The sequence below is a fragment of the Podarcis liolepis genome, assembly GCF_965112155.1.
Source record: "Podarcis liolepis genome assembly, chromosome: 4".
In the NCBI taxonomy this organism is placed as follows: domain Eukaryota; kingdom Metazoa; phylum Chordata; class Lepidosauria; order Squamata; family Lacertidae; genus Podarcis; species Podarcis liolepis.
In genome coordinates this window covers 47,712,228-47,734,330 of record NC_139558.1, presented here as the reverse complement: position 1 = coordinate 47,734,330, position 22,103 = coordinate 47,712,228, and the positions used below count along the sequence as shown (strand labels likewise).

The following is a 22,103-nucleotide window of genomic DNA, read 5'->3' as shown; positions in this document are numbered from 1 at the left end:
GTAACCATTACTCCCCTTCCCCATATCCACAGGGGGTTAGATGGGGCAGAGATGCCTCTGTGCTGACGGTGGCATCTGTTGTCAAGGCATAAAGCTCCATAGATGTAGCTCCATTGCCAGTGGTAGGCCTCAGAAGGGGTATTCTAGAGACAAGATGATGATGGGGCAGAAACAGCTTTGGATCTGCTGGATCCAAAGTATCTTTATTGCTGTGAGAGGCCCCAGGATTGGGCTTGTTACCTATGCCAACCAGGAGCTGGTGTGGGTAATTGCCTGTAACATTTGTTTCAATGGACAGGATTCCCTCCATCCCCACACTCAAAGAATGCTGGGGTGAAAATGATTTTTTTGGCTCATCCCCACCTCCCACCCTGGCCAGAACAGCTAGGAGATAGCCTGCCATTTTACACATATTCACCCCTGCTTAAGTCTTTAGTGAACGTAGCACAAAACAAAGGTCCTGATTTTCAGTAGCTGGTCAGAAGGAATCTTTCAAGGAGTTAATGTACCTTCACTTGATTAATAGTACCAAATTTTAACTCTGATACATTTGAAAGAGCACAGCAGAAAGTGTTCCCTTCATTCTATAGTCAATTAAGCACTGTGGGAAAGATTAAGAGAAATGTAGTAATATTTGTACTTGAACTCACTGCTAAGAGTTACGTTTCCGACATTATCTTGACAGTGCTGCCTTTGCCATTGTTGGTTTTGCTGCTGCTTTTTTGTCATACTAGGTATCTTCAGATCTTCCAATTGTCAGTGGTGACCCAATTCTCACCGTAGAGCCTGGTGACACAGCTGCATATACTCTGACTGTATTCCCATGGAAACGTGGAAAATTTCAAGGTAGGTTTTAACCTAGTGTTACATTGTAAGTATGAGATAATTACTGCATGATTCCACAAGACACAGCTAACTGCTAATGAAATTATGCATCACTGACCTCTGTTTTTTCAAAGTATCAATTAGAAAAGTTTTTCTCCCTCCTCAAAAAGCCACTTTTAATAACACTGCAATTCAAAATCTACGCTCAACCTAGATTTATCCTAATTCAAAGGCAATTTGAATTTTCACTTTCCTGAAGGAATGTTGAACTAGTCTAGGATTGTGCCATTTATGCCAATTTGTCTTTGACTACAAGCCAAAGACAGCAGAGAGCATGCTCAGAGTCAAGGCTTTCTCTGCTATTTTTGATCCAGTTATCGTAGCCAAAGAGACATTTCACTGATTAAACAACACAATAACCTATTAACGGGCCTCTCCTTCAGCAGCTGAGCACAGGGATTTGTTTTGAGTATCATAACTGAGCTGAGCTCACCGTCCTTCCACACAAAAATCCTATTCCTGGTAGCCCCAAGATTTCCTTACTTGAGCAGTCTAATTTAGGGAGGAAGTCTTAATTTGTTCATTCTGTTATGAAACTTGGGAGTCAGAAATCCTTGTCAACCTACTGCAAGGTATCAAGAGGTCTACCAGTAGATCCTGATCTACCTTCTGCTCATCTCTTATCTAGTCCAGAACTGTCTCCTTCCATTAGCAGGAGTTTCAAACAGAGGTTTACCCCCATTTTTCTACCTGACAACTTTATACTGATTTCAGTTGTCTGTGCTGAGCATAGACATCTGGATCCAATCTAATAATTAGGCAATACGAAGATTTTTAATATTCTGGCTAAATGTGGCTGGGCAAAGAAATATGAATATGGTTTCTTTTGCATATTGTGTTGTGTCTTTTACTCTGTTTTACATGACATTAAGTTATATCCCCCTCTTTTTTGAGTTTTTACTTTACTGCTGAAAAGGGAAGCAATACAATATTCAGTTTTATTTGTTTGCTTTAAAATCCCCTTTTAAAATTCCAAATTCTTTTGTAATTGATTTTTCATTGCAGTCCTGCTTTCATGTAAAAATTAGTCTATATAGCTTACCTGTAAAAGTCTCCCACCTTCAAACTGGAGCCTAGGTGCTCACTTCATCTTCTTTAGATTTCAGAATGAGATTTCCAAAAGTTGACATATTCACTAGGGACTTTTCTGTTGCAAAGGGTAAATGAGATTGATTTCCATAAAATTCCTAAATTTTACAATAGGGAAAAATAGAAGGTATTAACTTTGCTTAACCACAATTGACAATAGAAAGGTGGGGCAGAATTCACACTGGCGTGGTGCTGAAAGGAGCACAGCCCCCCCAATATCTAACTATGTCTAACAGGTTTACAACATTATGTTTGCTTTGGGGGTCAGGCCTTAAAATTTGAACTGGAAAAGGGATGTCATTTACTGAAAGCTTATTAAGCCATGGTCCGTATTTGAAGGCCCCAATTCCAGGTATTTCTCCAAAATGAAATATCTAATACAAAAAATCATTTAAGCTAAAAACATGGATTTTGTCTGATAAGCAGGGTTGCGTGTACACTGGCATGAGAGTTTCAGGCCATCTTATGAAATGAATGCCTTGATTAATAGAACATCTGGTAACTATTTGTTTCAGGTGTAATTGTATTTGCTGCTGAAGATGGAGAACAGCAACAGAAAACAGATGGTGTACAGATCCCTCAGAAATTATCAGGAGCACTACCGAAAAAAGCCAATGCAGCAAACACTGGTAGGTTTTTTATTATGGGTAATTTCATTATCAGTCTGTATGGATGTTCTATCATCATTCATTTTTCAGTGAAATGCATATTTTATACACTAAACCATGTGCCTTTTTAAATAATGCATATTGCCTGGATGTAAGCTGACTAGTCTTTTGTTGTTTTGAGAAACATACTTATTTAGGTTAAATACAAATTGCTTGTTTGTATTTAAAACACTATTGCCAGTAATCAAACTTGAGGCTTTTTAGACCAAATAATATATCAGAGTAGTATAGAAACCTTTCCAGTGAAATTATACTTCATTCAGGGAGCAGTTTAAATTGTCCTCACAACCAGTTTGGAACTATAAATCATTACTATGCTACGAGTGGAAACCTGGTAATGTTTGTGACTGTTCAGTTGAAAATAAATTGCTTTGCGTCATTTTTTTGCAAGTCACAATCATGCATCTGATAAAGTGGGGTGTGGCTCATGACAACTTATGACACAATAAATATGTTACTCTTTAGGGTGCTACATGACCCTTAGTTGTTTTAGCAACCATATGTATGAGTCTTCAGTTCATCTTGTGTTGGTGCAAACTTCATTGAATCATTCAAATGTTTGTTCTAAATCCAAATTCTTTTTGCAACACAGAGTGATAGTTTGTTTTCAATGCATATTTCATCACATTTACCATGTAGTTTTTCACACTGTATATTTGTCATCAGTAATTTGTTCTCATATTTTTACAAAATATTTTAAGCAAAGCTCTTTACTATATGTTATTGCAGCACATGTTGTTATTTGAGTTTACAGTGCATCCTAGTTTTGAATATGTTACTGATGCAACTAGTCACATATTTACTACAACTGTGTTTTGTTCCTTTTACTTTTGCAGTAGAGAGAAAAGTATGATTCCTATTTCTTGGCCTATAATCCTATATTTCTAGTGACCCTGAGAAAATGAAAAACTCGAAGTGCAGACTGTTATACAGTGCATGGAGAGAAGGGGTGAAAGAAAGAGCATAAGGTTGAAATACATAATTGGGGATAAAAGTTATGCAATAGCATTGAGGTGAAACTGGCATAGTAGTTAATGCAAACTGAGCATGAGTGACTGGGGAAAAGAGAAGGATCTTATTTAAACTATAGGGCTATACCAGAACCTTTACAAAAAAACACACAACCCCAACAAATTGGTGAAAGATTTCATAAGACAAAGGCAAAAATGCATTATGTACTGCTGTGATAAACGAGGATCCTGTGTTTTGCAAAGGAAAAAAATATATGATATAATGGCTAATGGAAAATGTCTAACTTTTTCAACTTTCTGACCACAGTCCACATTTACTGATGTTGCATGCCAGGCATCAGGCATTCCACATAGGAATATTATTTCTTAGAGAATATTTTTAGCAATCACGACTGACAAATATTTGTAGTCCTTCTGAGTTGCTATGATACCACATAACAACATGTAATTTTTTTCTGAAGATAATATAACGAAGGCGACATGATATATTTTCTTAAAACAAACCTTTTGTAAAGAAAATAATCAAGAATGGCTGATAACTTTTAACAAATTAGATCATTTGGAACTTGGAATCTCCTTGTACATGTTTCTAGTTTAAGGACCAAAAAAGAAACTTGGATCATAGACTTATCTAGTCCTAGGTTTTATTCACTGGAATATTTAATTCAGGTTTTCTTTTGAAGACTAAGTTGAAATTTGCACATTTTAAATTTCTTTACTACCTGCTGCTTTATTGTGGTCTATCAAATTTTAAAATAATTATGTTGGTCAATTTGTTGGACATTATATTTACTTCTATTTAGTGTCATGTGATATATTCCCTCAGAGCCTTATTTCATTATTAGCAGTTTCTGGGAAATGTTTGAGATTGTATTTTCCAAAAGAATAGTCTAATGAAAACCCATTAATATCAAATGTACATGTAGTATGTGGGTGAGTATGATTTGCCTAATTGCAGCTTTTTGTTCTCTATAATTGCAGGGATGCTTATGTAATTAGGGCTGTCTTATTGTTAATATTAATGGACTTAAATTAATACTTGTTTTAAGGGGTTATTTCATGTAGGTGATTCAGATTTTAAACTGGAGTGGCATTGCATTATCTCCCTGAGATAATCACACTGAAATTGTTAAAAAACAACAACAGCCCAGTTGAATCTTATATTAGGCAGGCAGAATTAGCTTCTTTTATATAATGATGTGTTCAGTCTAAAACAAGCTAAACATCCAAACAGACTAGTATTTTGAGGTTGATTGACACAAGTCCTAAGACTATAGACAGGCCAATAAACAGATGAATAATCAATAAAGGCATTTTATGTATTTACCACAACCAGTGCCCTAAACCCTTTGCTAAATCATAAATAAAGCATAACTTTCTCACCTATTATTAAAAATCCATTAATTGCTATTTTTGGATACAACTTGCCAAACCAGAGGAAAATCACATAAGGTGCACACTTGCGAGTCCACATTTTTCCCATTTATTTTTTAATTGGCCTATGATTTTTTTAAAAAGACCTCTTACCTAAAATCATGTGGTGTTATTTCCACTCAGTTTCCTTCACCCATCTAACCAACTCTCTGTTAAAGAAGGCATGATTTATTTTTCATCAAATACATATTTTCTCCAACTTAGCTTGCATTCTTCTATAGTTTGTACAGCTTTCCTCTGGCTCATTTTCAGTACTTCAGCCAACAATACATTTCCTGTAACTTATATGACACACATACTGACCCGAAAAAATTACTAATTCCTATTGCCAATGTATTTTCACGTAGGTGGGTGTGAAATGGTAGAATCTAGGATGATAGATCACACTGGGTGAGAAACAGAAGCTTATTCCATTTATATTCAAAAGCTGTTTTGCTCCCTGCTGTGGAAGATGTTTTGTTGTTGCATTCTCACCAGTCTACTTGATAACCATGTAGAGTTTGGCTGACTACTGTGGGAAACAAAACAGTAGATAGGCAGACTGTGGTCTGATCCTATAAGGCACCTCTCCTTTTCCAGTTAAATATAAATGTCATACAAAGTTTGTATGTGTGTGTGTGTGTGTGTCAGTGTCACATTCTGAAATAAATATGTTAGATATAATTACCATTAAAAATGTTTTTCTTTTGGATTAAACAAGAGAATGTTATTTTTGGTGTAGCTCCAAGCCACAAACATAAGGGGATTCTTGCATTTTCAATCAAGAAACATTGATATAAAGGTAAAGGGACCCCTGACCATTAGGTCCAGTCGTGACCAACTCTGGGGTGACCAACTTGCAGCGGTGTACAGCTTCCGGTCATGTGGCCAGCATGACAAAGCCGCTTCTGGTGAACCAGAGCAGCGCACGGAAACGCCGTTTACCCTCCCGCCAGAGCGGTACCCATTTATCTACTTGCACTTTGACGTGCTTTTGAACTGCTAGGTTGGCAGGAGCAGGGACCGAGCAACGGGAGCTCACCTGTCACGGGGATTCGAACCGCCGACCTTCTGATCGGCAAGTCCTAGGCTCTATGGTTTAACCCACAGCGCCACCTGCGTCCCTATAGAAACATTGATATATGAATAGCATAATTTGCAGAGGTTGTTGCCTAAAAATTTGTGTGACTTCAAACCTGACTTCTCAACATATTTAAGCAACAATACTGAAGCTATGTAAAATTATCTGATGCAAAATAATTTATAGAAGTTAGGGAACTGGAACCTCCAAACTTAAAGTGATGGCATGATGCTTTAAGGCAGATTAAAAAGAAAGAAAACCCACAACAACACAACGATCTCAATTTTCTAAGGAGTACATGTTTAGAAGATTTTGTTAAAAGCTTCTGAAAAATGCAGCCTTTTAAGGTTTGTTTCCCAAGGACTGCAACTGCATGTCACGAACAGAATTTTAGATGACTAATATCCAGTTAATGGGGTGATGGGGAGAATTGCTAGAGTTATAAATGTGGCAAGAAATGGGTCCAGTTCCCATACGTAGTCTTATACCATGCCTGACCCAGAGGGAAGAAGGTTGTAACTTCTCTCTGTTTCTGGTAGAGTAGTGGGGACAAGGAGTCTTAATTGGCCTCGCCTGCTGGGCTTTTAACTCACTTTTTGTAACCCAACAAGTACCTCACCCATCCTAGAACTTCCATGAGACAGGTGGAGCCTGAGCCATGGGCAGTGTCATCCACTGGTCTTACCTGATGTTGCTCTTCTCCCTGTTGCTGGGGAAGTGGAAGTGGTTAATAAAAGGTTGTCTTGGGGCTTTCTCTGACCCTCAGCTGCTCTTGTACCTTGAGCAACTCTCTCTAGATAGTGATTTTAGATGGTGAGAGAAGTATTAATGGATGCTCCATGGCAAATGACTTTGTTTAAAGGAGGTGGACAAAACTCTTGGCTTGTTGTATTGTACTCTAAATGTAAGTGAAAAATGTATCTCAAATACATGGCTATGTAAATAAATGACATTAGGTTCTTGAACATTTCCATCATTAAATTGTTTTGGTTCAAATATTTTAAATGTCAGGCTATATTAGCCAGTATCCAAATAATCAGGAAATTACTTCAGTGAGACCAGGGGTACCTCAGATTTGTTTGTCTTGAACTGTAGCCTCTTGACCCTCTCTGTCACCTTGCAAACTTAATATTTCAGGGTGAGTGTGGGTTTCATTTTTAAAAATACAACAATTGTACAGAGCTAGTGCAAGGCTTTGCATGCCCCTAAGTTGCAATTAGGATCCAAGGCTATAGAATTTAGATATTAAGGGGCACAAGTGCTTTCCATACAGGAAATGATTTCATGTATGCATTAAGTCTTCAGTTAATACTCAAGATTCATTGTGTTTTCCCCCTGCCCTCCTTATTTCTTGACCTGTTTAGGACAAAGTCCACCATACAGCAAAGTCTGGTTTTCCCTGGAAATAAATTGTATACCAGCTGCACCAGAAAAGACTATACATGTTGAATGCGCTGTTCTGGTAAGATTACTTTCACTTATGGCCCAAAGAGATCTCTTAGCTGTGTATTTGAATAGGTTCATGTGATAATTTACATGCTCTCTTGGCTCTTGTCTTCGCTGGCTGTTAAAGATCTTGCAAGAAGGGACTGACTGGGTGGGTCCAGGGGATAGTTAATGCCTTCTTGTAGGAGGAGTTGATGCTCACCACATTGAAGGAGGTGGTTGTAAAATGTATTGTAGAAGCCGTGCATTGGAGACTATAGCTGAGGTCAGTTTGGTGTAATCTGAAGCTTGTCAGAGCTTATGCTTGGGGTGTTTTTATACAAAATTGTGCTTTCTTCTCCAGAGTACACTGGTTTAAGGTATGAGTATTACTTTGTAAGAACAAAAAACTTTACATACTGTATATACATTTTGAACAACACCATTGTTTCTCTTTCTGTGTTGCTCCCCTTTTAAAAGCTCTTCTTGCAGAGTATATGACCTAGTCCTGATTTTCAGTACAGATTGATTTGCTCCACTTTTAGAAACGAGGGAGAAAATTTTCACCATACAGATAGATGGAGGTTTAGGAGCTGAAGTCAACATAGAGTGAATGCCTTCCTAAAAGATATCAGACCCAGGAAAAATGCTCAAAATTAAGGAGGTAGTTTCTGTATGAAAAGAGTAGAGGAGAACAAGTGTTAATGAGAATAATATTAAATGTGACTTGGTGTTTATCTGAAATCAAAACTCACAGTGGAGCGTACAGTGTTCAGAATTGGGAAACCACAGGTCATAAACCCAATAATTCTGCTAAATGAGATCATGGTGTTCTGCAGAACTCCAGTGATGGCATGCTTTTAAAGATCTGTGTTGGTGTGTCTGTGCCTTCAACAGGAGCTAGATTTTTATCAGACAGCATAAAAATAGCTGACAGATAGTTTGACAGTTTGCTGTTTTACAGGTATTTTCCAATTATGGCTTTATTTCGGCAGGTTTAAGTCATTAATGCATTATGGAAATTTAGTATCTGTTTATATAAGCTGCCCAGCAGCCCACATCTGCAGCTGAAACAGAAAGGTGTTTGTTTTAATATGCAAACCATTGCACTCTCTTTGACAGTAAGAGAAAATAGTACAGCTATTCAGGAAGAAATGGGAAAAAACAAAACAAAAATACCTACTTCCTATGTGCAATTTTGAAAACATTCCCTAAGAATGTATGTCGTTCTTGAAATGTGCTGTTAAAATATTAATAATAAGTGATCATGCTGTGCGTGAAAAAGCAAACAAAATGTGTTTGTTGAGAGGATGTTCAGATGTGCTTAACTTTTGAAAATGAGGAGTGCAAATTTCAGTAAGGGCCAATTTCCATTTAATTTCTCTGCGTACAAGCTCACATTGTGGGGAGGGCTGCATTTTGCATGGTAAAATATTGTATAGGGATAGCCACGCCAATATATTTTCTCAACACCATGTTTGCTTCTGCTTTCTGATGTGTGTACTGAGACAATGGGGTGGTTAATCCCAGTTACAAAAAAGACCACTCTAGTAAATAAGCATGGGAATGGCATGCACAAAACAACAATCGAAACCCAACAAAACCATCTCTGTTACTGAGCTAAATTTTGGGAAGCAAATCTATGTGCTTGTAAATATGATTACCCCAGAAGGAATGTAAGGAAAGTTTGGACAAGAAATTCTCCTCATGCCTGAAGTAGGCTTGAATGTCTGTCTTGAGGGAAGAAATATCTGTCTGGAGTTTGAGAAGCAGAATCATGACCATGCTGTAGTTGAGCTAAGACCCCAGTGTGGATAAAGTACAAGATCTGTTACTGGATGTGGCTAGCAGCACTGGATGATCTTCATAAGTCTCCCTGTGCCCCAGTAAGAGTTGGGATCGTGTCAGCCTCTAAAACAATGGAAAACTGCTTTTGCAGGTGTTTGCTCCATGACTATCATTTACCAATACATAATTGAATTGTAATGAGGAAAAGTAGAATGCAGAAAAGTAGAGATAATTAATGGGGGTTTCAAAGGAGCCTGTAGTCAGTGCTAGAGGTCACTCACTTCTTTGCTTAATATTATTTTTGCTTAGTTTCAAGTTTAGCTAATAGAGTTTTGCATGTTCTGAGGCTTCTGAAGGCCTGCTTACCTTTTTGCCATCTTTTTAAGGGGATTAATTTCTTGCTTTGGGTAGGTCCCATTTTCTGTTTTTTAGGCTGCTGTTGGCCACTTTCTCTGAACCAGCCTTCTTGGGCCTGAACAGTTTAGATGTATTATTTATATGGTCTCACCCCCACTTCTGCTCTTTCTTTTCTCTTTATTTCCTTGTGAGGTTCAGAATGCACTATTTCAATTTTAAACTCTCCCCTCACTCTATTTCCCCCTGAATTCATTTTCTGTTTGGACCATTCTGGATCCTAGACACTAGATCCTGGATTCATCTTTCTCATTTTCTCACCTTAGCCCCCCTTGAATGATGATTTAGCTCCATATACTCTGCTCTGTAGCTTTTGTTGCAGAATTTTATTGTGTGACCATAGGTTGTAAAAACAACATGAAATTTAAATGGTTATATAAATCATTTTGTAGTTTAGCAGCCTTGGCAGGGTAGCCAGCAGCCCTGAGGGTCTCAAAGCCTACTTGCTTTATTAAATCCTTCTTGCCTCCAAAATAATTCAGTATATACTAGATTGGATCTGGTGTACGTTTTGAGAATTTAAGAGTTCCTGCTGTTTATTAAAGTGACTCTGATCCATTGGAAGCTGCCTCTGGTGGAAGAGGCAGGAACAGTGGCTTATCTTGACTTCTCTCCTTCCCCCTACAGCCTCTGGGGCAGAGCTTTCCAAACTGTGTGTTGCAGCATGCAACATGTTGACTGCAGTGTGTAGGTGTGTTGTGAAAACATTCTCCATGTTCCTCCCGGGGCTGGAAAGGGGTTAGTTTAGCCTCCAGTTTGCTAGTAAAACTGAATTACTGTGTCATGAAATGACCCATGTCTAAAAAGTGTGTCACCAACATGGAAGAGTTTGGAAAGCTCTGCTCTAGGAAAGCTCTGCTTCGCATGCCGCTAGCCGGGGACTTAAGTAGTAGTTCTGAAGTTCCTGCCTGGCTCACTATCACCTCAGCTCCTGTCGTCCTGGAGAAGATGGGTGGGCCTGCTGCCTGAGGGTCAGCCCATATTTTTCACGTGGTTGTCCATCTGCAAATTCTGCCTTGGAAATAAAGGCATTTATAAGAGCAGTGAACTATCTGCATCCTTCCCAATCATTTCCTGTTTCTTAACAATTAAAAAACAGCACTTGTATCAATTTGTGCTTTCCCCCTCTTCTTTTTTCCCCATTTTGTATTAGTTTGCAAACTTTTAGGAGAGTTCAGTACAGGACCATTTCCCTTTCCCTTGGTTCATTGGTAAAGCTTTTGGTGTGATATATTTATCTATTTCTTCATTTATTTCTGTTTTTAGCAAACAACAGCCACTTGATTTATTTGTCCATCATTTCATTTGCTTTCTCTTCTTTTTCATTTAGACTATACAAGGTTCTTAAGGAGAATCCCCCCCCCCACTCTTTGTTTGTTTTTAATGCTTTTTATTCATTTCCAGTTGTTTCTTTCTTTCAGTCTGCTGGTTCAAAGTTTTATCCTCTGCTCTACAGCTCTAGGCTATCTGCGATTTTATTGTGTTGAATTCTTTTGGTGCGGTATTAATAATATTATTAGTTTTCTCTATTCCTCCCTCTAGGCCTGGTGTCTCTCCCCCCCCCCCACTGAGCCTTACAAGGGGATGTACAGTGGTACCTTGGGCTACATACGCTTCAGGTTACAGACTCCACTAACCCAGAAATAGTACCTCAGGTTAAGAACTTTGCTTCAGGATGAGAACAGAAATCATGCGCCGGTGGCACTGTGGCAGCTGGAGGCCCCATTAGCTAAAGTGGTGCTTCAGGTTAAGAACAGTTTCAGGTTAAGAACAGACCTCCAGAACGAATTAAGTACTTAACCCGAGGTACCACTGTACATGCTAAGTGGTAGGCAGACAACTTCCGTAGGCACTTCTCATAGGACGCACCGCCCTATAGGACGCACCTAGGTTTTTTTGGGGGGGGGGAAATAAAGGGGAAAAATTATTTCCCCCCCAGGCACGGGGCTGGCGCGGGGGAAGCCCGAGCTTCCCCCAACCCCAGCCCCCAGAACAGCCTGCTATCCGCAAGCCTAGGGAGCCACGCCGGTCTCCCCAGGCTTGTGCACAGCTGTGCAAAGCCCGGGCGCGCTCTTCGGAATGCAGGCAGCTCTGCGCAACCCTCCGGAGCCCAGCGCGGCTTGGCGCCGGGCTCCCGAGGGTCGTACAGAGCTACGCGGAGCCCAGGAGGGCAGACAGCTCTGCGCGACCTTCCGGAGGCCGGCGCGGCTTCGCAGAGGGTTGCGCAGAGCTTCCTGAAGCCTGGAGAGCGAGAGCCTCTCGCTCTCCAGGCTTCAGTGAAAGCCTGTATTCGCCCCATAGGACGCACACACATTTCCCCTTCATTTTTGGAGGGGGGGAAGTGTGTCCTATAGGGCGAAAAATACGGTACTTAACCCGAGGTATCACAGTACATGCATCACTGAACCTTTCTAAGGGATGGACATGTTAAACCATATGCTTAAGGATTTTTTTCTTGCTGGGTTGGGCTAATTGTTACTTAATAAATTGGTTTCACATTAAACTAAGTCACAGTCCTACTGATAATTTATAAATGTACACCTACTCAGTATAGTTACAGAGCATATCGTTATGGATGTAGAGAAAGTAATAAATGTTTATTTTTGTCATTTTAAATGAGAGGACATTTTCTCATAAACTTCAAATTGAGTTGGCATATTTATAATAATAACATTTCTTGGAGTTGAGAACCACATCTCAAAGGTGGATTTTCATTTGTAGAAATTGTGCACTTCACAACACCTGGGAGTGTCCTGTGAAACAACAATGGTAGGGTGGCTGATGAGCAAATATCTCAACTTTGAGAAGGCTGCTGTTAATCATTCTAACTAAAAGCTCTGTATAGAAAATAAATTTGTGCAGATCATAGAACAACTATGTCTAGTGTGAAAATATTTGATATGTACACAGTCACTGCAAAATACTACATTAATCAATTCTCTGGTGCATCACTAGGTGGCTAGTGTAGATCATAAAATATCTACTGTCTTCAAATAAACTGGGGAAGACTGAAAAATGGTCAGCAGAGGGCTATTCATTGAATGGTTAGACGTGTGTTAATGCTCATGAAAATGAGTTGCCTAACATGTCAAATAGCAGAACATTTTTTATTAATTTGTCATTAGCTCAGTCCTTTTTGTAAGCTTTAAACATAAAATCATCCCATTGAATACTGCATAAATTAATGCAGTTGAAAGTTGATTTAAAGCAGTAGTAGAGACAATTCCATAAAGCCTGGTGTGTGTTGAAATGCTATCTGAAATTCAACAACTAATTTGCTGAATAAGATGGAGACAAGTTTTGTTTCACTGACATAAATGTGCAGTAACTCTCTTTCAGTGTCTGGAACTGCTCTGGGCTTATGCATTTTTTCTGAGAGCTAAATTAAATGCATCATAAGGTTTAAAACAACTAGGGCTGGGTGGGAGATAATGCTAGGGAAATAACAGTTTGTTTTTTGAAGGGAAAAAAATCCTCATCATTGTGTTTGCTCAGCAGGAGTTCTTAATATGAGGCAAACATCAACAGTTTGGTTATTCAGCAAATTTCCTGTTGTTGGAAGCAGATTTTGACATACTATTTTTCAAAAAGTTGCTTGAATTTTACCACATTTCTTTACATTAGTACAAAGTTAATTACTATAGCAATGTAAAATGTTGTTACAGCATTGTGCAGGTGCCATGGAAAGCCATGCATTGAAACTGCTGACCAAGGAAGGAAAAACTCTGAGGCAGAGAGTTGATCTGGCTTAGATGAACTTTCGCTCCTTGTCACCCCTGTAATTCTATGGCCTTCACTACTTCTTGGTAATTGAATGATACCTTATTGCAACAAGGCCTCAAATCAAAATATGTATTTATTTTATTATATATATATATATATATATATATATATATATATATATATATATATATAAAAAAAAAACCTAGATTCCTAAGTTATTTCAAATATAATTTTGTTGTACCCCATTTTACAGGCTTTCTTTTAGGACAATGACCAGGGGGTAAAGAGACAGTTCAAGAGTCCTTTGCAACGTACACATTTGAAGATATGTTTAGCAATTCAATTCAATGATATTTCTAAAAACTCTATATTTCACTCCATCTGTTATTTAAAAACACACTTGTGAATAAGTTTGCAGTGCATTATGTTTTCAGTGGCAAAGAGTAATATGTTGAGTGCTTTCTAATGCTTCCTCACACAAACTTCTGTAGTTTAGATAACAACCAGTGGAATTTAAACTACAATATTAACACTGTAACAACTTCACATGGAATCTTTGCAATTAAACCCTAAGGGGCAAGAATGCATAGGAAAAGGTCTCTGCTTTCCAAATGTTGGGAAAATATTCCATATAAAATTTAATAGGAGTTCAATTAAACATGCTAAATGAGGACCACTTACGAAGGAGCTGAATGTTGGCAGATGCAGAGATATTAACAATTTGTGTAGACCACACTTTCTTTGTGAAGCAGTTCTTTAATTAATATATGCAGAAAACTGGAGCATTCCGAAATTCTATAATTACTTCAAAAGTGGAAGAAAATGTGAGACAGCTTTGCTGCTTTCCTGACACACATGTTCCTGAGCCAATTATCTTATCACTTGGTTTATTTATTGATAGCTGGAAAATATTAAAGCTATAAGCATGCAGCTTTAAACCCCAAAGAGTATAGAGCAGTGTGAAAAAATGTCCAGAATTTCCCAGACATGTCCAGAATACTGGAGTCAGGCGGAAATCGCAAAAATGGCTGGGAAAATCCTAACATATGGCAACCCACGTCGGCAGCGTCGTTTTTGGCAGCTTCCCTTAAAAATAGCTCAAAAACTTATTTTTTTGAGAATTTGCCAAACATTTTGTGAATTTTTGAGCAAAACTAAAAAAAGCTCAACTGTTCTGTCTGGATTTTCCCTGTTTGAAATATGGCAACCCTATCTAAGAGCTCCTCTGGATCTAGCCAGAGACCCATCAAGTGTGCATCCTGTTTGGAAACCCACAAGTAGGATACAAAGGTAACAATCTTTCCCCAATGTTTCCACTCTTCTCCAGCACCTAGTATTCATCAAGAGCTTTCAGGCACATTAGCTAAAACCCCTGACAAGTATGATATTTTCAAGCTTCACTCAACAATCCTTGTAGCACGGTTGAAATTTGTCTGCTTTGCTTCGTTTATGATTATTACACCATTTCGTTGAATAAGTGCAACTGAAAACCTTGTTTTTCATGGGTTTCATTTCATTGGCTACAGTGTGGCCAATGTGGTGAGATTGCGTGCACCAGATCCAGGCTGGCATAGAACTCTTGGGTTCTCCTCAGCAACTGAAAGGGCCTTGAGTTCAGTGAATCCAATGCTGTCTCTATTCTCCCCACCAGAATGCTCATTTTAGGGACATAACACTGGCTCCTACCTGTGAAATAACCACCAGCACCAGCTCAGCACCTGTGGGACTATCGGTGGGTAGGGCAGGTCCTCTTCTGTAAGGGAAAAGGCACCTCTGCTCCATCTTATCTTCCTCCTGTTAATGGATCTGGAGAGTAGCATTGCTTTGCTCATAGATGTTAGCAAGCGTTTAGACTCTTGCCAGGTTCATCAAACAGGATTTCTTTAAAAATAATGAATTGTTTCTTAACTCTCAGCTTAAGCTCCTTTTACAAGGTTTTGCTATGGAGCCCTTAGTGGTAAAAAGTTAATGGGACTCTAAAATTTGTTTACAGCAGTAAAATGATTCATCTGAGCCTTAAAGTATTTCATTGCAACCTTAAAATGTGTCTTATTGATGCAAGGCTATCGAATGATTTAGGTGGATATAACTCTGCCATCTGTAAAACATTAAATGCTTTAAATGCATATTTAGTCTAAATTGCCGTTTTCTGTAAATGCAAGGGGTCTTATGAAGGGCAGCAGGCAAAGATATACCACACGCCTTGTAAGGCAGTAAATTTCCTGCCTAAGCTTTATTATTATCTTTCTCATTTATTTACACACATACCCCACCCCATCCTGTTTTATTATACTATGCATAAATAGAATGATCCATATTTTCCACAGAAATATCTTTAGCACTGTTGGTGTAGCGTTTTATTTGTTTATAGGGGCATCTCAATGAAAGGACTGGATCTTCCCTTTGCTGCATATTTCTAAAACAAATATTATGGGGTTGTGATCATTTCTTTCTTTCTTTTGCTAAGTAACGAGGGCTGATAACAAAAACTGAAGGTTATTTTGCTATACTGTGTGAGATAAAACCTATTTGCTTCCTAGTTTTGATTGTCAGAGAGGAGTTAGTGGTAACTGTATCTTGTTATGCAGTGGCAAGGATCTGTGGCCAGTTTATACTGTTGCTGTTATTGTTATATGATTTGTTAGCTGCTTTGAGCTTAAGGAAAAGGCAGGATATAAATCCTAAAGTGTGTGTGTGTGTGTGTGTGTGTGTGTGTGTGTGTGTGTATCCTTTCCACAATATATAATAAATTATGTGTGTAATTTATTAATTTATTATTTGCACTTCTGTGCTGCTTTTCATTATATAGGCTTCCAAAGCAGTCTACAAATATTAACATGCTATTATATCAGTAAAAGTAAATACAAAAGTAAATACAATATATATATTCAGAAGCTGGAATGACTAAAGCAGTGTTAGGGCAGCTTCCATGAGGAATGGCTGTTGATATCAACAGAGTGAACAGCTGATCAGCAGACTTGCCTTTGCACAGTGCTATCTGCAGTCCTCCTCCCACCTATTAATATAGAAAAGTGAGAATGGAAACTCCCCCTCCCTTTCTATGGCCATCCCATGCTGTCAGTTTTACATATGAGCCACCTCAAAGGTCAGGAGTAATCCTGTTATATAAATAACCCTTGAAACATTAAAAGGTAAAGGTAAAGGACCCCTGACAGTCCAGTTTCGAACGACTCTGGGGTTGCAGTGCTCATCTCACTTTACTGGCCGAGGGAGCCGACGTTTGTCTGCAGGCGAAACCAGAGCAGTGCATGGAAACGCAGTTTACCTTCCCGCTGGAGCGGTACTTATTATCTACTTGCACTTTGACGTGCTTTCGAACTGCTAGGTTGGCAGGAGCAGGGACCGAGCAACGGGAGCTCACCCAATCGTGGGGATTCGAACTGCCAACCTTCCAATCGGCAAGCCCTAGGCTCAGTGGTTTAGACCACAGCGCCACCCACATCCCTCTTTAAATGTTTAGAACCCTTCTAAACTTCCCTGTGTTCTCATGATGCAATGGAACTTTCTGATAATCTCAGACTCCTTCATCACCACCAAGGGTGTTGGGATTTGTAGTTTTAATTCCTCTGTGCCCAGCCCATTAAACTAGGAGGAATTAAAGATTCCAGAAATCCCAGAAGCCGAAGGAGGGAAGCTGATGGCAGGCATTGCTGGGAAAAACAGGCACCAGCATTTGGACTGAGCCTGGTCTTTCTGAGAGGTCTTTGAAAAACCCTGAGCCCCCCCCCCACCTCCTGCCCTGCCCGGATTTTCTTATAAAGCTCAGGAAGACTGGAGCTGTTCTGTATTGAGGTGATTTTATATACCCATCTATCTCGGTATAAGACATCAACTGATTAAAATACATGCATTAATCAACCCTAGAACTGAACTTGAGGCTACTTTCCACCTATTACAAACCTTTTTTCATCTTGTAAAATCATGTCAAACATCTGAATTGTATCAAGGCTTGTGAAATTTTGCATATTCTCACTTGATGTTTGGCCTAGCAATGAGTCAAAAGGGAATTCTGTAACTGGGTTTAATATTGGGCTGAAGTGATTTCCTCCATCCTCTGATTTTCTGAGTTTGGAATGGTACTGAGCTTCCTAGCACTTGTTGTGATGAAGCAACTATAGAAGCCCTTATTTGGCATCTCTCCTGGTTGAAATAATGCCTGTTTATGTGAGGTCCCCATGGAATATCTCATGAGCACAAAAGTCAGGAGTTGCTTTTTTAGCATGGGTTGTTATTTCTTCAGTACCCACAAATATTCCTGACAGGTAGATGGCCTCAGGCTTGAACACCTCTTGCTGTATGCTTGTACCATTTTGCGGCAATTTCTTTCATTCTCTTGTGGCCTCTGTGGATACGCTTTCACCACTGTGGTGATGCATTCAGCAAACAGATCTGGCAAAGTGGATGTAAAGCCAACTGTTTCAAATAAGCATTCTTTTCTTGACATGTTTGGTAAAGGCTAAGGGCAAATGGTCTTTTTTTCTTTTCTAGGATACTGTTTGCACTGGAATTCCTGTAACCAACCCCACAGCTGATATTCTGGAATTAGAAGTGGAACTAATAGATCCTGTTACACTTAGTGGTGAAAGAAGCCTTGTTCTCCAGCCAAAAGAAACATTTCACTATGAAGTAAAGTACTCTCCAGCTGTTACTGGAGAGTCAGATGGAAGGTAAGATCTACAGTTGTGGCTGCTAAAACAGAGTTTCACTAGATCTATCGTCCTTCTTGTCACTTTAGCAATATTATTTAATTGCCTTTATTCTACTTTTTTCCATGAAACATCATTTTAATAAAGCTTGCACTTCGCTGAGCAGAACTGACTTATAAATGAAGAATGGATTTAGTCATTTTCTGTAGTTGGAGCTGCTTTCTCATGCTGCATTTTCAATATTAATGTTAACTTCAGATTGATAGTTAAATTATTTTCCATATGTTATTTACTATAAATGATGTGATCCAAGACTTTTGTTTCGAGATTCCTGTGAACTAAAAATAATTTACAGCTTAATGAATATGGAGGGCATTTAAATTAAAGACGTCTAATCACGACGGAAACCTCAGTGAGGCTGCGGTATAATAATTAGAAACAATAAGATTGTTGACCTTTTGATCTTGGTTCCTGCCTTATAGCATGTTTTCATAGTCTTCAGCTGAACCAGACTACTAAACTCTGCCAAACTCTTAAGTCACTTATTTATCGGATGCTTAACTAAACTTCTAATATGAAGTCATGTCTAATAGAGCATCATGGCAAGGGGAAGACCAGATTGGCTCCATCCATCAGTCAGCTGCAAGGAGCTTTCTTTCTCCCACCCCACCCTGCCACAATGGGCATTTGGCTCCATCTTCAGAGTTGAAGGAATGCATACTCTACTCAAAGGCCATTGGGAGGCTGCTCCCCCAGAACATCATGGCAGAATAACAACCACCCTGGCCTCATCCATTGGCCAATAAAGGGGCAGCTGTTTCAGTGTTTGCTTTCTACTACTACTACTACTACTACTACTACTATTACTATTACTGATCCCCATTTCTTTTTGTTGTGATCTTTAGTTGAGGGAAGTAATAAGAATAACACTTCTGTGATGGGCTTTTCCCCACCTTTACAAATGGCCCCAGCCCTCACAGAACACCACAACCTTTAGAACTGTTGTGCAGAGCAAAGTCATTTTAGTCACAACTACTTATATCTCTCATTTCAGTGTTGTATTCCAGTCAGAGAAGCATGGAGAGTTTTGGTATGCACTGAAACTGAAGGCACAGAGACCTCAGTCCACAAAATTGCCTATAGCAGAATGTGAACTTGGAAAGTAAGTGTAGGATTGTTCCTTACTTTAGTTTAAATATGCTGAAATATGAAATAGTAGTGCAATATCTTATTATATAATATGTTATTATCTTCCTCATCTGACTACCTTGGTGTTTTAGAAGAGATTGTTTTGGAGGTGACTGCAAGGGAGTTGAATGATTGCAGCCAGAAAGATCATCAGCTTAGCTTGGTTGATGCCTGAGGAGCAATGTGTAGATCAGTATAAAGCATTGTAATGGAACCGGACTGATTACCTTAATCATTTGACTCTGTTAAAACTCTGTACAGACTTTAAATGTGAAGGATGCTTTGGACATCCTAGTTCAGAGTCGCTACTACTCTAGCTCTCCATTTACTTGACAAAGACCCTTTGAATATTGCCTCGTAGCCAGGTTCTGCAAATATACCATATAAAAGAAAATCACTGAAGTTACACAGGTTGGGAGAATAGGTCTCAGGTATATTCTGTTATTCCTCCATAAGGACAAATAGTACTTTGTGCTTCAATAACTTTTGCTCTGAGAGGTCCTGCTCACATGAAGATTGCCATCGTGTTGCGAGCTTCAACTTCTTATGAATGCTTCAATCACAGTAGGGGGAGAGAGCAGCAGAAAACACATGGCCTGTAAATTTTTCTTCGACTAAATCTTTACTATTATGAAAAATCGGTGGAGATAAGGAGTCTGCAGTAAGGTCACTGCACCCTTTCTCTCTCTCTCAGGTATAATTCAATCATATTGTTTCTCAGAATGAGGTCTTAGTGGGAGCTGTGAGGATGCAATCAGGTACAGCAACGTGCTTGCAATCACAGTTTTCCATCATAGACCTTTAGCTTGTCCCATCCAGCATCGGCTTTTTTCTTTGCTCTTGTCCTATGATTTATAGTGACATTTTTATTAATTGAAATCATTCTGAAATTATAGCACAATCCAGATAAAACCAATGTTGTAATACCAGGTGACCTTTACCTTGGAAAACAGTTTAAAAAAAACAACACCTCTACATCTTTTGTACGTGCATTTTCAAGAATTGCAAGAGCATTGAGGAAGAAGTACATATTGTTGGGTAGTGCATATGCTGATTTAAAAAATATGGTTTTGGTTTCATAAATTACTAAAGGTTTTAAAGTTGTTTTTTTATAAAAAGACCACCACAACCACAACATAGAGCAGAGTATCTAATTTATATGTAAGCTTAAAGGTTGATAATTCTGCCTCAGTCATAAATACAAAGGCTGCCCAAAGAGCAATTGGTAGTTAACACATGTGGACAAAAAGCTGGGAGTGAAAAGGGGTGGATGAATCGTCTTTTAAGTGGAAGGCATAGAGCGGTCATCTTGTTTGAATCCTCAAGGTTACACAATGATCAAGAGGAATTGCAGGTTTATGGCATTAAATCAAATGCTATTGGAGGAGTCAGTTAATTACAATTTTCCCTTGCACTTTTTCATTGAAGGGAAATACAGGTATCATCATTTATAGTTTGGGTATCATTAATTTTTGTACAGTTTTACTGAGGGTAGACGCTGTAGCTTTTATGGACTCTGTTATATGGCTATTTGTGATCTTTTCTTGTTATATTTCTGATCTAACAGTTCTATAATTGATACATAGCTTTATTTATTTATATTTATTTATTGTATTTATCTCCCTTCCTTGAACAGAGGCCAGGGCAATGTACAACCAAAGATAAAGTACAAAATTACATTCGTGATAAAAAAATAAATACAAAACTAAAATATTCACAAAGTAGCAGTCTATAATAACCCAATCCATAAATTGAGTCGGTTGGCTTAGAGGAGGCACTTCTTTAGCTACTTGGGCCCTGAGCCATTTAGGGCAGTTGTAAACCACTGAGCCATTTAGGGCAGTTGTAAACCACTGAGCCTCTTGGCTTCCCGATCAGAAGGTCGATGGTTCGAATCGCTGTGATGGGGTGAGCTCCCGTTGCTGGGTCCCAGCTCCTGCCAACCTAACAGTTCAAAAGCACACCAAAAAGTGCAAGTAGGTAAATAGGTACTGCTACGGTGGGAAGGTAAATGGTGTTTCCATGTGCTGCTCTGGTTTCGGTGTTCCATTGCACCAGAAGCAGCTTAGTCATGCTGACCACATGACCCGAAAAAACTGACTGCGGATAAACGCCAGCTTCTTCAGCCTGTAAAGCAAGATGAGCGCTGCAACCCCAGAGTCAGCTGCGACTGGACTTAACTGTCAGGGGTCCTTTACCTTTTTTTTTTTTTTTAGACCATTACCAACATCTTGAATTGGGCCCAGTAGCTTACTGACAGCTAGTTCTGTGATTTAAGGAGCAATGTTGCATTCTAACATCTTGCTGACCCTGTTGATACCCTGGTAGCTGCATTCTGCACTAACTGCAACTGCCAGACCATTTTCAAAGGTAGCCCTACATTAATACACTGCAGTAATTCAAATGCAAGGTCACCAGAACAAAAGTTACTGATACCACACTATATTGGTCCAAGAATAGCCATAGCTGGAAAAAGGCACTCCTTGTCATTGAGGCTTCCTTGGCCTCTAATGACAGTGGGTTAAGGAATACCCCCAAGCCATGTGCCTACTTCTTTAGGGAGAATGCCACCCCATCTAGAACAGGCCATCACGCCAATAAATGAAATACTCTTAACTCACCCTATGATGAAAACTGGATCAAAGGTATAATCTATGTGTCAGGCCACAATATATTACTATTAGTCTTGAAAAGAGAGCTACATTGATTATAAATCTGTTAGGTGTCAATTTAATAATAGAGGAACAGTGATCACTGATAATGTGATACTTCACATTGTTCAAAATGTTAA

The 22,103-nt window shown here is 39.0% G+C and overlaps 1 protein-coding gene across 2 annotated transcripts in view; it reads left to right on the top strand.

The window, feature by feature from the left end:
• Window positions 1-22,103, top strand: part of CFAP47 (cilia and flagella associated protein 47) — a 178,705-nt gene that overhangs the window by 100,726 nt on the left and 55,876 nt on the right. For both annotated transcript variants that reach the window (XM_083498341.1, XM_083498342.1), the window contains 5 exons: window positions 735-846; window positions 2,490-2,603; window positions 7,472-7,569; window positions 17,967-18,145; window positions 19,179-19,286. In XM_083498341.1, the coding sequence (XP_083354467.1) occupies window positions 735-846; window positions 2,490-2,603; window positions 7,472-7,569; window positions 17,967-18,145; window positions 19,179-19,286 (611 nt within the window). The remainder of the gene's footprint in view (window positions 1-734; window positions 847-2,489; window positions 2,604-7,471; window positions 7,570-17,966; window positions 18,146-19,178; window positions 19,287-22,103) is intronic.